The 14753-nt window shown below is 43.3% G+C and overlaps 1 protein-coding gene across 3 annotated transcripts in view; it reads left to right on the top strand.

Moving 5' to 3' along the window:
• Npas2 (neuronal PAS domain protein 2) overlaps positions 1–14753 on the top strand; it is a 145086-nt gene that overhangs the window by 16783 nt on the left and 113550 nt on the right. The window contains exons 1-2 of one of the 3 annotated variants that reach the window (XM_010637128.3): positions 966–994; positions 1887–1995. The exons of the other annotated variants lie outside the window; for them this stretch is intronic. Coding sequence (XP_010635430.1) covers positions 1901–1995 — 95 coding nt within the window. The 5' untranslated portion in view covers positions 966–994; positions 1887–1900. Of the gene's footprint in view, positions 1–965; positions 995–1886; positions 1996–14753 lie in introns of those variants that run through there. 3 annotated transcript variants of the gene reach the window in all.

Genomic DNA, 14753 nt, shown 5'->3' on the forward strand with positions numbered 1-14753 from the left:
ATTAGGTTCACTTGTGGTCAAGGCCTTGGTCCTTGGCACCCTCTGCCACTTTCTCTAGCCGCTCCATACCCTAGCTCATTGGAATCCAGAGGCCGATATCCCCATGGCTTTGGGGTTCCAGGTCTGTCATTCTAGACTCAACATTGGATGCCTGTGAAATCACAAGTCCCTGAGTCACAGGGCAAGGAACATTGAGAACCACCATATCTATCAGAGATGGTCACATATGCTATGGGGGAAGAGCAGGGGACACAGTACATTTCAGGTTAAAAATGGGAAAGTGAAAGGTGTGATCTGTAAGTGTGAAAATGTAGCACTTGGTACCTGAGTCAGGTTGGAGTTAGCTGCCTGGGTTTAAATCTCAGCTCTATTTTTTACCAGCATGCAATTTGGAAAAGCTACTTGAAGTCAGTGGCCCCATGTCTGCCTGTATACAGTGGCGAGAGTGGTCCATCCTGCTTCATGATGTTGTTCTGTGGGTTCACTGAGATGGTAAAAGCTCCTGGGATTGCACCTGGTATCCAGCAAGGAAGCAGTGTCTCTTACTTGTCACTCTTACATTTGTCCAGTGAATGTGTGTTTCCATGGCAAATAGACCCATGACTATCGTGGGGAAATATATTAAAAGTTTTTTAAAAAGACCAATATATAGTGGGCCCTTGAGTTATGACCAGCTTGACATATAAACAACTTGGGTTATGATCAGAATTTTAGTTTTAACTTATGACCAAAGTCTTGAGTTATGACCTGAATTCTGGCCATTTGTGCTTCCAGGTGGTCTCAGATTCAGATTGAACCCTTAAAGAGCTCTGGAAGGAACATTACAACATCCTTTTCTGGTTGGGTTCACTGAGAAATCCTGGGCCAGAGCCTCTCTAAGGACACTGAGATCTGCCTGTATACAGGAGAGAGATTTTGAAGGCTGTGTAGAGGAGCCTGAGCCTTCAATTGACCAACTTGAGTTACAACCTGCCCTCTTGAAAGAAGTGAATTTGTAAGTCAAGGATCCACTGTAATCCCTACCTACATCGAGGAGATCCTGTTGGGAACCTGAGAGGGGAGTAGCTAGAGGGGCTGGTGACCAGCTGATATGCCCAGTGACTTGGGTTTAACTAACCCTGCGGAATTCTGTCCATACACACATGCATGTATGTACATATCCACATGTACACAGGCCCACACACACATGCACACTCAGGCTTAAAAACAAATATGCACGCATGCATGACCACATCTACACAATCCAAACTGTAGTAGTAGCATTTTTTTTCTTGATCAAGTTTTTTTCCTTTCCTTAAAGGAAGTAAATGACATTTATCAAGCTGTCCTAGGATCCCTTAGTAAAGAAAAGTAGGTGAGGTTGATAAAAGATTCCTGCAGCAAGAACTGCCTTCTCGGACCTTCCTTTGTATCACTCACCAATTATCTGTTCAGATAGGTTAGAAAATGGGGAGATGAGGTCCTCATAACTCAGTCCTCATGTCCTGTGTCACTCGGGAGATGGAAGAGAAAGATTTAGGTGATTGGGTCCTCAGGAGAAGATGGAAGAAGAACAGAAAAATGCCAGGGAAAGGAGGGACACCTGGCCTGCTGGGACAGTCTAGTATGCATAGATTCACCCAGTCTTATCAGCTTTCACTTTCAGCCTTGCCACCTGAATTTTTTCTTCAATACTGACAGGATTTGTGTGTGCTTTGTACCATTAGCCCCATACATGGTATAGTCATTTACCCACCATTGACCCAACATTCACCTGGCTCCCACTTTGCCAAGTGCTGCATGGAGTGTGGGATGCCCCAGAGGGGTGGGCACCATGGGCAGGGAGCGCTGCTGAGTGTTGGTACTCAGAGGGACCTGTCTTGGTCCCTTTTCTGCTGCTATTACAGACTACCTGAGAGTGATGATTCATAACAAACAAATTTACTTACCTCATGGCTCTGGAGGCTGGGAAGTCCGGTGTGTGGACCTCCATGCTACATCATCCCATGGTAGAAGGTAGGAGACCAAGAAGGCATCATCAAGAGCAAGAGGACCAACTCATCCTTCTTATCAAGAGTCCACTCCTGCAATAACTAGCTCCCTCCCATGATAACAACATTAATCTATTTCTGTGATGTTTAATTGTGATTTGTCAATTGGAAAGGATTAAGAAGCATTTACCAGATTAGTGGAACACAGTTCTGGGTGTGTCTGTGGATGATTGACATGTAGGCCAGCAAACAGGAGGGAAGATCCACCCTTGATGTGGGTGGCATCAGCCAATAGGCTTTGTAACCTGGATGAAATAAAAAGAGAAAGAAATAAGTCTTTCCTTTGCATCTTCATAGGAGTTCTGGTCTTTGCCATTGCCTGAGAACATTAATCTCCAGCTCCTTCATGCTCCCAGGATAGACTCTTAGCCTTCCAGTGCAAACCCTTCTGCAGTGTGACATAGACTCACACCAGACTCTGCAGTAAGCCCCAGGCCTTTGACCTTAGACTGGATCCTCCTGCTCTCCAGCACACAGATGGCCACTCTGCATTCTTCCACTTCTGACTTCACAGGCAGCCATTGCAGTATCATACATACATATACATACACACACACACATTATACACACACACACACACACACACACACATGCATACATATACTTTTACTCTAGTAAACCTTAATTGATGTACCTCTTCACCTCTTCAAGGCTCCCACCTCCTTTCCTAATATGTTTGTATGAGGGGTGAAGTTTCCCACACATAAACTTTGGAGAACCCATTCAAATCTTAGCAGGACCTTTCCCCAGGATGTTTGGAGAGTCAGGAGTTCTGATCCACAAGCATTTTGATAATTATTTCTGAATATACATTTTATACTCAGAATGCCAATTTTCAGAGAATTACACAAAAATAAGCATAGGTAAATGGTACTGAAAGTTCACCTTTTCTTGGCTCCGTCTCCAGCAGTGCCAAAGAGACCGTGATTATGAACTTAGAATCCCTGCAGCATTCTACAGTGGCTGTGCAGGTCTAAAAGGTGCAGCAGAGAGCACTGATATGCATTGACTGTAAGGATGCATTTTAAAAGACTCAATAGTTTTTCATTTCATTTAGCTCATATCATCAGGTGAATGTAATGGAACTGTCAATTGTTCTAATTATAAAACACTTTTTACTAAGGATGTTTTCTGGATGGCTCTTGCATATGCTTGAAAATAAGAAGAGAGTGCATTCCGTGATTGTATGTACTGGCTATGGATAGTTGCACCTTTTCCTAGAGCAACAGTTGACCTTTCTGTTGAAGTTAATTTATTTTCCTCATGCTACTCTTGCTAGCAAAGGAGATAGAGTCCAACAGGGAAAGGCAAGAGAGACATTATACTATGGGAATCAACTCAATGAGAACAAGTAAAGGCTCCAGCTTGCCATAGCAAGGGAGTCAGCCACTGCCCCTAGCCTGTCTGTGGCAGAGGCTCAATAGCAGGTAGAGAAGGCAGGAAACTTTATACTAGAATAGAATGAAGCCTTGGGATGAGCCTAATTGGAGGCTGTTGGCATGCAGGAGCTGAAGACTTGCTGACTAAGAATGGGTAACCTGTGCAGTTGGCAAGGAGTACATGTTTAGTTACTCTACTCTGGTTGGTCCTAGATTGGATACATGGACAAAAATCTGGTCATCTGTCAGTTAATCATCAAATTCTGGCCATTTGGAACTGATGGTCACTGTTTGGCTTCCTGGGTTATTGCTAGAGACAGTAGTCTGACTTCCTCCATGTCAGACTTGGTGCATACTATCTTCCTGAGATGCTTCCTGCAGAGACATTTGTTTTCCTGGCTTGTTACTTCAGGTTTGGGTCAAAGTTCTGTTTTTGTACACGGTCTGTCCACTGCTCCACTTGTGAATTTGGTCTCCCAGGACCAACATAGCACTGGCTAAGGACATATCCAACTAGCACATCTGTGGGCATGGGAGCCACTCAGACCATTGAGCTCCCTATTTGGTAGCTGGGTGGTCAGAAAGCTGACTGGGTGACATCAGGCATCCAGAATGCTCCAGATGGACACCATCGGGGCTGTGATGTCACCGCCTGATGTCAGCCCTGGGAGCAAGTGTACACTTGATCATGAGGCTTGTTGACACAGTGTTTGTGTGCTGCATGCACCTGACTGCTTCTCTTCAATTTGGAATTCACATCAGAAAACTGCTTCCTTGAAGGACAGCCCTCCTTAGATTTTAGCCCACTTGGGGTACTGACTGGCTGTCTTCATTATCTAAGGATTTCCCTGACAACAAAATTTCTCTTGTGTGCTCTTATGGTACAGAACCAAAATGTGCCCCAGAGTCTCATGTGTGTGGAAGGTGATTGGATCATAGAGGTGCTATGCTCATCTGTAGGCTCCTCCACTGCGGACTTCTGAGGTGAATGTGCTGTTATGAGGTGGGGCCTGGTTGGAGACGGATCCCTGGGGAGAGACCAGGAAGAGTGTATTGTCCCTGATGACTCCTCTCTCTCCCTGCTTCCTGCCTGCCATTGGTTGAACACCTCTCCTCTGCCAGGCCCTTACTTCATGCTGTTTCTGCTTTGGAGCCAGTCACATTTGGGCTGAGTCAACTGGAAACTGAGCCAAATAAACCTCTCCTCCTTTAAGTTTTAGTTGTCAGGTAGTTTTGTGTCCTGGCAACAGGAAAACTGACTAATGTTTGTACCATTTCATACTTATTCTTTGCCTTGACATAGTTCCTTACCATGACTAAAGGGTTTCTGATCTGGAATGGATTATTCTAAACTACTCTGGAATTTCTAGAGTAATCTGCTCCTTTCCTCTGTAAACTCCCAATCCTATCCCCTGAAAGTTTGGTGCCACAGTCTCCTTGCCCTGGGTGCTGCATGAGTGGAAGCTGAACCCACATGACCTGCTGTAACTAGCCAGCTTTGTGCCCATGGCCTCAGGACTGGCTCAGATTTATGTTCCTCTGAAGATGGCAACCTTCCCCCAGACCACATGCCAAGTCCTTCCCAATGTGTTTTGATGACATGGTATGATCAGAAAATACAATGAATGTTGAAATTTTAAAAATATGTATTGTGGTAAGAGACAGACTGAAACATATTGCTATTAATCCCCCTCAGAATACTGCCTCTCACTTTAAACACACTTAATCCATCATTCTTGCCACTGTCTGAAGCAGTTGTAGAAGACCTCTTTCCTGAGTGTCTTTAGTTGTACTGTTATAGCTGCCTCAATGACCTGAATCAATTAAAAATGTTTACCTTTCATGGTCATTTTGACTTGGTGGGGGCAGGAGTTACACAGTGCCAGATCTGGTAAACTAGGTAAGGAAGCACCATAATATTTTTATGAGTCTGCCTTTCTGTTGAATGGCACTTGGCAGCAGCATTCATCATATTTTTTTATCTTAGATTGTAAAGATACTCACAAAAGAGGACTTTCATACCTGCCTTCAGAAAGTGAAGAACACTGGGATAAGTGTATTAGAAGCAAAGGGTAGTATTCCTAGGCAGATTAAATGTATTGTGTCTCCTACTATAATAAATATTTTAAAACACTCACCCATTTGTTACCAGGTCCTAGGGTTCTGGAGTCTCCTTTTGAGGTGGTTTCTAGGTTCTTTCTGCCCTGAATAAAGAACTGGTCAAGACAAGTGCAAAAGGTAGCAAAGTTTTATATTTATTAAAGGTATGAAAAGAAACATGCTCCACACATTGAGTTCGAGCCAAATAAAGGTAAGAAAATGGGTACCAGGATGAGCCACTGAAAGAGCTAACAGTGGCCTCTGGCTTGATGGTGGCCATCTTTTGAATCTTCCTCTCCTCAGCTGAGGTGAAGTCTAGGCTGTGCTATCAAAAAACTTGCTTGGGCCAGGTATTTATCTCAGTGGTGCTTCCCGCTGCCTGCCTCGCAAGCACAAGGATCCAAGTTCGATCCCCGGTACCAAAAAAAAAAAAAAAAACTTGCTGGACTTCCTGTGAGAATTGCAGACAGGTACAGGGGTTGGGGAACTGTTCTGCGCATGTACCCTGGAACTCTGATTGACAGGTCACACCCACTTCCCCAGCCAGTGTGTGATGCCTTAATCTTCTGCCTCACATTCACTGTATATTTCAATCATACCTGGTCTACAGTCGCTGTGTGTTTGCTGTGACATTTAGGGGAAATTCTTAGATGGCAACATTGCTGATAGTCATATGGTGGACTCCTTTCCTTTTCTAGAATTTATGAAAAAAAGTTTTCAAAGTTGAAAACATTAAGTTTTACATAAAATGTGTTCAGAGTATTTAAGTTCTATAAATAAACTCTAAAAATATTATGTAGGGTTTTGAAAGACATCTTCAGCTTTTGAAAAGGGGATGGTTTTGAAAAGGCATTTCTTCTCTTGCCTTTGTGTGTGTTTGTACTTTTAAATTAAATGACATCCGCTGTGTGTAGGAGTTAAAGCTGTCAAGATTTTTTCCTCCTAATAACAACTCTTGTGCCATTGACTACCAAGAATAACAATAAGCCTTTTTTAAGTTAAAAAACAGTATTTATTTTTGTCACCGAAAGAACAATTATCCATGTCCTTAAGTTATTTAAAGTCTTTTTATGAATTCTAAGAATGAGGCATTTTGAGATTCCACATCATAAAATGCAAGTGCCTTGTAGTAGGTCCTTCCCCCGAAATGCCTTGCTTGCTGGGTTTGGGCCTTTCATCACAGTACACATTGTTTTGTGAAGATGCATTTGTGCCACTCACTATTGGAAGTGTTTTAAACACATTAGACATTGACTTCTCACAACATCTACACCTTAAAGCTTGCAAACTGTACTAGTCCATGTTCTGCTACTATAACAGAATACCAAAGATGCAGTAAATTTACACCACAGAGTTTATTTGGCTCGTGGTTCTGAAGACTGAGAAATCCCAAGGACAGTGGCATCTGGTGAGAGCCTTTATGCTGTTATCCCACAGCTGGAGGCAGAAGGGCACATGGGCACCAAGTAAGACACAGGCAGTCTGTGAAATTCACCATCTTAAGGAACCCACTGCTGAGATGACAGCATTAATTTATTCATAAAGTTGGAGCCCTTACTGTCACAATGGTGATTAAATTCAAACTTTCAATATGAATTTTGGAGGGGCATTAAAGCCATAGCACAAACTGAGGCCCAGAAAGGTGAAACCCTTTGCCTGAAGTTGTACAGACTCAGTTTGGTCCTGTGCCATTGGTCAGTCACCCTGCACTGACTGTAGAAGGTTCCACTTCAGGCAGAAAGATATTTAGGGTCTGTCTTGTTTCCAAAAAAAAACAGACACTTGGAAGGGTAAAGAACCATGGACATGTATGTGTTTAGCTTTAAGCTTTTAGACAGTGATCCCTGGACTCTGTTGGAATTTGTTCCAAACTAATGTGGTTGCTGCTCATTTACTGTTCGTAAAGCAAACCTTGAGGACAAGTCAATAAAAACAGAGAATGGTGTTGATAAAATCATCTATGACTATCCTCTCACTTTGCAGTTCTTTTAAAATAGGTTTCAATAGATGTGCTTTTTAATTGTGGTAAAGCATCAGTGCCATTGAACTATTTCCTTAAAAGTTGTTAAAGTGGTAAAATTCATGTTATGTGTATTTCATCACAATAAAAATAAATTCATAGGGACTTCTCGGCAGGGTGTAGTATTGGGGTGAGATTTTCCCCAATGTGTTCACATTCTGTGTTATCTCACAAGTTGCCCAAAGCTTTAGCAATTAATGGAGCCCTTTGGAGAAAGCCAGTAGGATAAAGAAGGTCTTCCTTCCTATAAGCAGTGGCTGATTTAGTAACTTCAAAATCCTCTCCAGTTTTACTGAGTTTGTGAAAGTTTCAAGTGTGGATAAAAATACTGGGAAGATGTGGTTCTCTGCATTTGAAAGAGAGAAGGAAAAGGGGAGTGTGTGTATTGATGAAGAAGGAGAATCTGGGGCCCTTTTTTAAAAAAATTTTGGTGAATCTGGTGTCATCTATAACTGAACATCTTCAAGAGCTGAACTTTTCCCTAGAGGACCAGGCAAGAAGGGTGTAGAAAGGAGCACTGCAGTGCCCCAGGGAACCTGGGAGGTGTCAGCTGTGTTCAGGTTCATGGTAGCAATGTTCCTTCTCAGGCATACAGTTTTTCAGTCTAGGGTAACGTGGAAACAAAGGCTCTGTGTGAGGAGGAGGAGGAAGAGGAGGAGTGGGGGGGAGGGGAGAGGGAGGGGGAGGAGGAGGAGGATCAGCTTCCCTGCCTGAGAGCTGCTGCTGTGGCCCAGTGCTGTGTATCTGGATAGAGACCTCTGAGAGCATTCTTCTAGTGCAGTATAGTACATCAGCTAAGGCCAGCTTTAAAATCAGCCTTGTTCTGGTTGAGGGTGGTAGCTGGATGTTTAGGCTTTTTATTGTGTGAATAAATGTAAATGAAGGACTCTAAATACTGTCTTTAAATAAATGGTTGTCTCCATGCCTAATGGTAACACCAGGAAATCCTGCCTAGGATGTACCATGGCACTGTCGTGGCTGCCTCAATGTCCCGGATTGATTCAAGACATTTGCCTTTCATGGTCAATTTGATTTGAGGGGAGAACCAAAAGTTGCACAGTGCCAGATACAGTACATAAGGTGGGTAAGGACACCATCGTATTTTCATGAGCCTGCCTTTCCACTGATGACACTCAGCAGCAGCATTCACCGTATATTTTATCGTGTCTCATAAAGATGCTCATGAAAGAGGACTTCCAGAACTGCGGCAAAATGTGGCAAGAATGATGGAACAAGTGTGCTCAAAGAGAGTGGGGGGGATTTTGAAGGGAATTGGTGGCAGTGTGTCTTTCAGTGTGATGATTTTTTGGTGTGTTTATAGGCACACTGTATTTTTTTACTTTCTATTTACGAAAGGCCACACAATGCATTTCCTAACTATGAAGAAATTTCACTTGTTAAATTCTTGTTGCTTCAAGTTTGTGGAAGGTTTTGGGTAGCAACAGTTTTCTCAGGCCTAAAGTTTATAACAGGGAGGTTTTTGGAAAATGAGGAAGAGGTCAGAGAAAAGGGGAGACATAAACCAGATGGCTCTGGACCTTTCAGAGGCCCTGTTGTCTCTAAGAATTTGGTGTTAGTAAAAAGAAACATTAGGAGTCATTGGGGAAAGATCATTCTGTATTGGGAAAGCACTTAGCCTTCTTGAAAAACAAAATCTAAAATTTACATCTTCACTGTACCCTATGCAGCCAACAGATAGATCTTGCTGTGACTTTCTTCCTTTCTTCTTTTTTTGTGAAAAGCAGGAGAAAATAGAAAAAGAAACATTTGTGAAAGTCTGAGAATAAAAAATTTTCTAAGAATAGAAGAATAAAAAGAAGTCACAAAAAATTCAACAGATTTCAGTTAAATTCTGTACTCTATAAAAAGGTAATCAGATCGTAAAGATAGCTCATCTTTAGAGGATATTTGCAGAAACGAATACCTTCAGCGTAAGGAAAACTCTAGAAACATTTTTAAACTAACACTGTAAGCCAGAGTTTCTAAAAATCTGGCCCAAGAATAGCTTGCAAATGTAGATTCCTATTCTCCATCAAACTCTTCACAAAAGGTTGACTCCTTTACCCTTTCTGGCTCATATAAGGACACAAATGAAAAGATGTGTGATTACTAGAAAAATGGAAGCCAAAGGAGGTGCCAGTGGAAACAATGAGGTCATTTTTCATCCATCAGGTTACCTGAAAAATGTTAAAAGGATGCACACCTCTGTTCATGGCACCATTATTATGCACAGTAGCCTACAGGTAAATTCTACTTGAGTGTCTCTGCTCAGATGAGTAGATAAGCAAGATGTAAGAGATACACACAGTGGAATATTATTCATCTTAAAAAGGAAGGAAATTCTGATCGTTGCAAACATAGATGAAGATGAATCTGGAGGACTCTATGACTAGTGAAAGAAGCCAGTCACAAAAGGACAAATATTGCATGATTCCACTTGTATGAGAGATTTAGGGTGGTTGAATTCAGACAGCCAGAAAGTGAAAAGGTGGTTTCCCTGATCTGGGGGAGGAGAAGGTGGGGCATAGTGTTTCATGGGCTCAGAGTTTCAATTTTGTGAGATGAAAAGTTTCTGGAGGAGGTAGGTTGCACAGCAGTGTGAATGTAGTTAACACTGCTGAGCTGGGCACTCAAAAAATGGTTAAGATGTTAAATTTCATGCCATACGTATTTTACCACATTTTTTAAAATGCTAAAAGATAAATCTTAGGAATGTAGGATGGGCTTTCTGCAGAGCTCATTATGGGAGTATGCACAGAGGAAGCTGTCTGCCCTTAACATGTTCACTCCCTGAACCCCACAATTCTATTTTGGGGGGACTTTCCTGAAGGAGTAAGTACAACAGAAGGAAAGGTCCTGCTAAACACTATTGGGTGTGCCAGCAAAAAGTTGGGGACCACAATATCTGAAAAGCTCAGTGCAATTAAATAAGCCCTGAGCATCGACATAATGGAGTAATATACAGCTGTTGCGAGTGGTGCTTCTGAGGCCTGCAAAGGCACAAGGGAAATGCATGTCATGCTAATTGAAAAAAAAAGGAAGTGTGCAAGTCTATCCATAGCATTTCTCAGCTACATGCGATGCACACGTGCTTGGGAAAGAAGACACTAAGTGCTAGTAGTGGTCTTGGGTCATGAATTCATAGGAGATTTAAATGTTGTATCTATTTTTAAATTTTTATTTACTTATTTTTGTGTGATTCTGGGGCTTGAACCCAAGGCCTGGTGCATGCTAGGCACATGCTCTAACACTACTAGTCCTAAACATTTTATTTTGTTTTGTTCTCCAGTATTTTGAGGGAGCCTTCTAGTTATGTCGGGGAGAGGAGGAGTGGGTGCCAATGCTCTGAAAATAATCTGATGGAAAAACAAAGCCAGGGCAGCAGTAACTTGCTGCCTGCCACAGATGGACCCTGGCAGGGGAGGCTGATCAGAACTCTTGTCTCATCTCAGGTTCTTGCAGTCCTGACCCAGGTTGGTGTAACTGTGCTCAGGCAAGTTAGGTGCTTTTCATGGGTTTCTTAGTAAATAAGAATCTTTGGAAGCCTCTAGGAAGAGGGTCCTGGCATTTTGAGACAAGAATCCCCTCCAAGCTCTGCCCACCAGTGCATGAACAGGACCTTGGTTATAGATGTTTGCATCTGTAAATGCAGGGACTGCAGGGTAACATGTCCTTTGTTGGGGAAGAAGGTGGGCAGTGAGGCAAGTGTCATGGGACAGTATGAGGAAGGAGGTGATATCCCTGCCCTTGCTCTGCAGAGATGGGCAGCCTGTTCCCAGGAAAATTGGCAGAGCAGAAAAGGGGACCTGTGAAGTCTGGCCCCTAGCCCCAGAAGCACCAGACTGTTTGGGGCAGCACCAGTCCTGGGCAGGGGAAAGAAAAGCCACTACTGGCTCCATATGAGTTTCACTCCTTATTTTCCATAACCCCCCAAATGAAGCATGAATTACTGTGCTAACTACCTAAGACCAACAAACGTATTTGACCTGTGGATTTTAATGACCTACCTAGTAAAGTCCTTCTGTGATGTGAGGTGGATTGAAGAAGCCCTATGTGCACACTGCTGGGACTGATTAATTGTTATTCTTTATTTTTCCTATGAAAAATAAAGGGAAGGCATTGACCACATTCCCCAAGGCAGCCCTATTAGCTTAATTGAAAAGTAGGCAAGAACAAGACCCAGACCAAAGGGAGAATCAGTAAGAACTTAGAATTAAGTTATGTCTCTTATATCTGAAGAATACGGCAGAGTGGATAAATTGACATTTACATTTCTTAGAATTTCTGTTTGGTGGGGAAAGACCAAATGTGGGCGTCAGTCCCTTAGCCCTCCAAGGGGTCACTCATGGTGCCCTCAGTGGCAATTTCCTGGTGAACGCAGCATAGATTTGTTGTCATGCCAGGAATCCTAGTGACCATCTCATACCTTTTCAGGAGACAGGGTTGTTGTCCTCGTATTAATAACCTTGGGCCTGTAACAATCCCCCTTTGTGTCCAGATGATTCTGAAAGGTCGGGTTTCAGAATGGGCTTTTCATGTGGTCCACAAGGAGACCAGCCAGAAGCTGCTGGGGGAAGGCAAAGTCGTAGCACCATCCTGCTTCTCGAGGCAGGAGGACAAGGGGGAGATCCAGGCCTCAGCAGCAAGGTAGAGCCACTTAGCTTTCCAGTGTACATCTGTCCACAGGATGCAGGTGTGAGGGCACAGATCTGAAGCCACATGATGACCTAGGGAGGGGCAGGAGCTACCTGGCACTGATGTGACTTATGACGTGGAAGCCCTGCTCTTGAGTCAGGTAGTGGTCCCTCTAGGACCAGTGGCGTGCAGTGGGATGGCGTGGCTCCATAACAGGAGTAGCCTGGTGACCCAACCCAAGTTACTCTGAGCAAGGGAGGGAAGGACTGGGGAGGAGATGGAGCCTAGGGCTGTATCTAAGGAAGAAAACTCAGGGATTGGAATTATAGTTTTCCTTTGCCTCTTCATGACCTCATCCTTAAACATACTCTTCTCCTGATGGGGAAAGACCCAGAGAAAAGAGAAAGTAGCCCACTTTTACCCATCACTTTCCTGTCCTTGAGACCAAATTCCCAACCCCTGCAATTTAAAGGAGGAGCAGTTTATTTTTACTCATGGTTTCTGGGGATTTAGTCCATGATTGGCTAGCACCAAGGCAGAAACAACATGGTAGAAGAGCATAGCCAGAAACCAGAGAGAAGGGACCAGGGACAAGGAAATAAACCTTCCAGGTCATACCCCCTGTGACCTAGCTCTTCCAACCAAAATTTACCTCATAATAGCAGTCAGCTGTGAATTCATCAGTGGATGAATAGCACCTCCCATGATCCAGTCACCTTTCCAAAGCCCCACCTCTGAATGCATGAGACTTTAGGGCCTGTATTAGATATAAACCATACCACCCCTGCCCAGGCCCAGCTTCTGTATACTAGTCCCAGAGAGAGATTTTTATTGGCCTTTTCTGGTCACATTCAACCCTCTTGGACTACTGTAGCATTGATTATGATTGGAAGGCCAATGTCAGGTGATCACCCTGGGACTGAGATGACAGGTACCTATGAGTAACAACTTCATCAGCACCATATGGCAGAAACCCATAGGAAACAAACATAAACCAGAACTGAAGCCCCACAAGGAGGTGCATGCCAACCTGCTACTTCCTTTACTGCTGCCACAGCAGGTGGACCACCTACCTTTCTGCACCTGTGCCCAAGTGTGAGCCCCTGAAATGTGAGTCCACATTGAGATGTATTGTAAGTATGAAATTCACATCCAATTTCAAAGATTTCATAGGAAAAATAAAGAATATAAAGTATCCTACTCATATTTTTTAGTATTCCATATTGAAATACTATTTTACATATGTTGGGTAAAATAAAATCTATTATGTTACTTTTTTAAACTGTTGCTTCTGGAGATTTTAAGTTCATATGTGGCTGGCATTCTGTTGCTCCTAAAATTCTTGTTCTAGACTGGGCTCACATTTCTATCTCAGGGGTATTCATATGGCAAAGTACACATTAATCTTTAAGCTTACTATTCACTGGGTCATGTGTTATTGTTTCCCTTGAGTTATGTCTTCAAGTTTCCTGGTTGAGTGTTGGGGAATTCCAGTGAATGAGTCATCCTTTGCCATTTATGATCCCTGCCATGATCTGTGTGGCTGAAGGGTTCACAGAGTGAAAAATGACAGTGAGAGATAAAGAAAGATATACAAAGAGAATAATAAGATATAGGCAAGGCCAGGTGGGGCTCTAATTCCTGATTGGAGGAAAAGACCACCAAACAAATGACCCCATGTTTATTTATAGTGGTAGAGATTGGGGGCTGGTCTGTAACCGGAGCCAGGAGAGTAGCTAAGGTCTGCAAGACATTAAGCTTGGTTTTCTGGCAAATGGGCAGGGAGGAAGACAGTCCTCTTCTCAACCAGGTCTTGTTTCACCACACCCTCTTATCTCCAGTTCTCCTGCAGGGCCCTGCCTCATCCATGGGAAAAGGTGAGTTATGCCTAGCCATGGTGATCTATAGCACATTACTCCCAGAAATCCCTACACAAAAGTCTTCAACTTGGTTAGTCTGTCTCACAAAGCCTAGACTGTGGGTGCAGCTGGAACCATCTCAGATTCAGGGAGAAAAGGTGTGGTATGGCTTATGTTTGGATGTCACCCCAAAGCCTCATGTGGTCATAGGTGGGGCTTTTGTGGTGGCTGGATCTAGGGAGTGTGGTGCTGAGATTAAGGGTGCCCCACCTGGATGGGAATATAAAGGACAGAAAGAGGCCTGCTGCCATTCTTGCTGCTTTTCTGCCTTCTTCCCACCATGGATTCTTTCTTTTCTGCAATGCCCCTCTACTATGCCGCTCTGCCTTGGAGCCAGCCAGTTATGAACTAAAACCTCTACAAACTGTGAACCAGAATAAACCTTACCTCCTTTAACTTTAGGTACTGGGTATTTTGTCTTAGCAATATGAAAACTAACTATGACAAGGTGACTGACAGGTGTCACATCCTATGCATGCAGCATGTTGTTTGTATTACTGAAAGCTCTAAAAGGTTTGCCACCACTGGTCTATGGGATCTCACTCATGGATTCCCATCAATGAAATAGCATGACTCCATGAAAACCACCGGCATCCAGAGTTGCCTTGTCTTAATTTTTATAGAAGGCATCTGGTGTACAATCCCAATGTGAGAAAGCATTTGAGAGCTT

Source organism: Fukomys damarensis, unplaced genomic scaffold (assembly GCF_012274545.1).
Source record: "Fukomys damarensis isolate Sample0158 unplaced genomic scaffold, DMR_v1.0_HiC HiC_scaffold_9, whole genome shotgun sequence".
NCBI classification, from domain to species: Eukaryota; Metazoa; Chordata; class Mammalia; order Rodentia; family Bathyergidae; genus Fukomys; species Fukomys damarensis.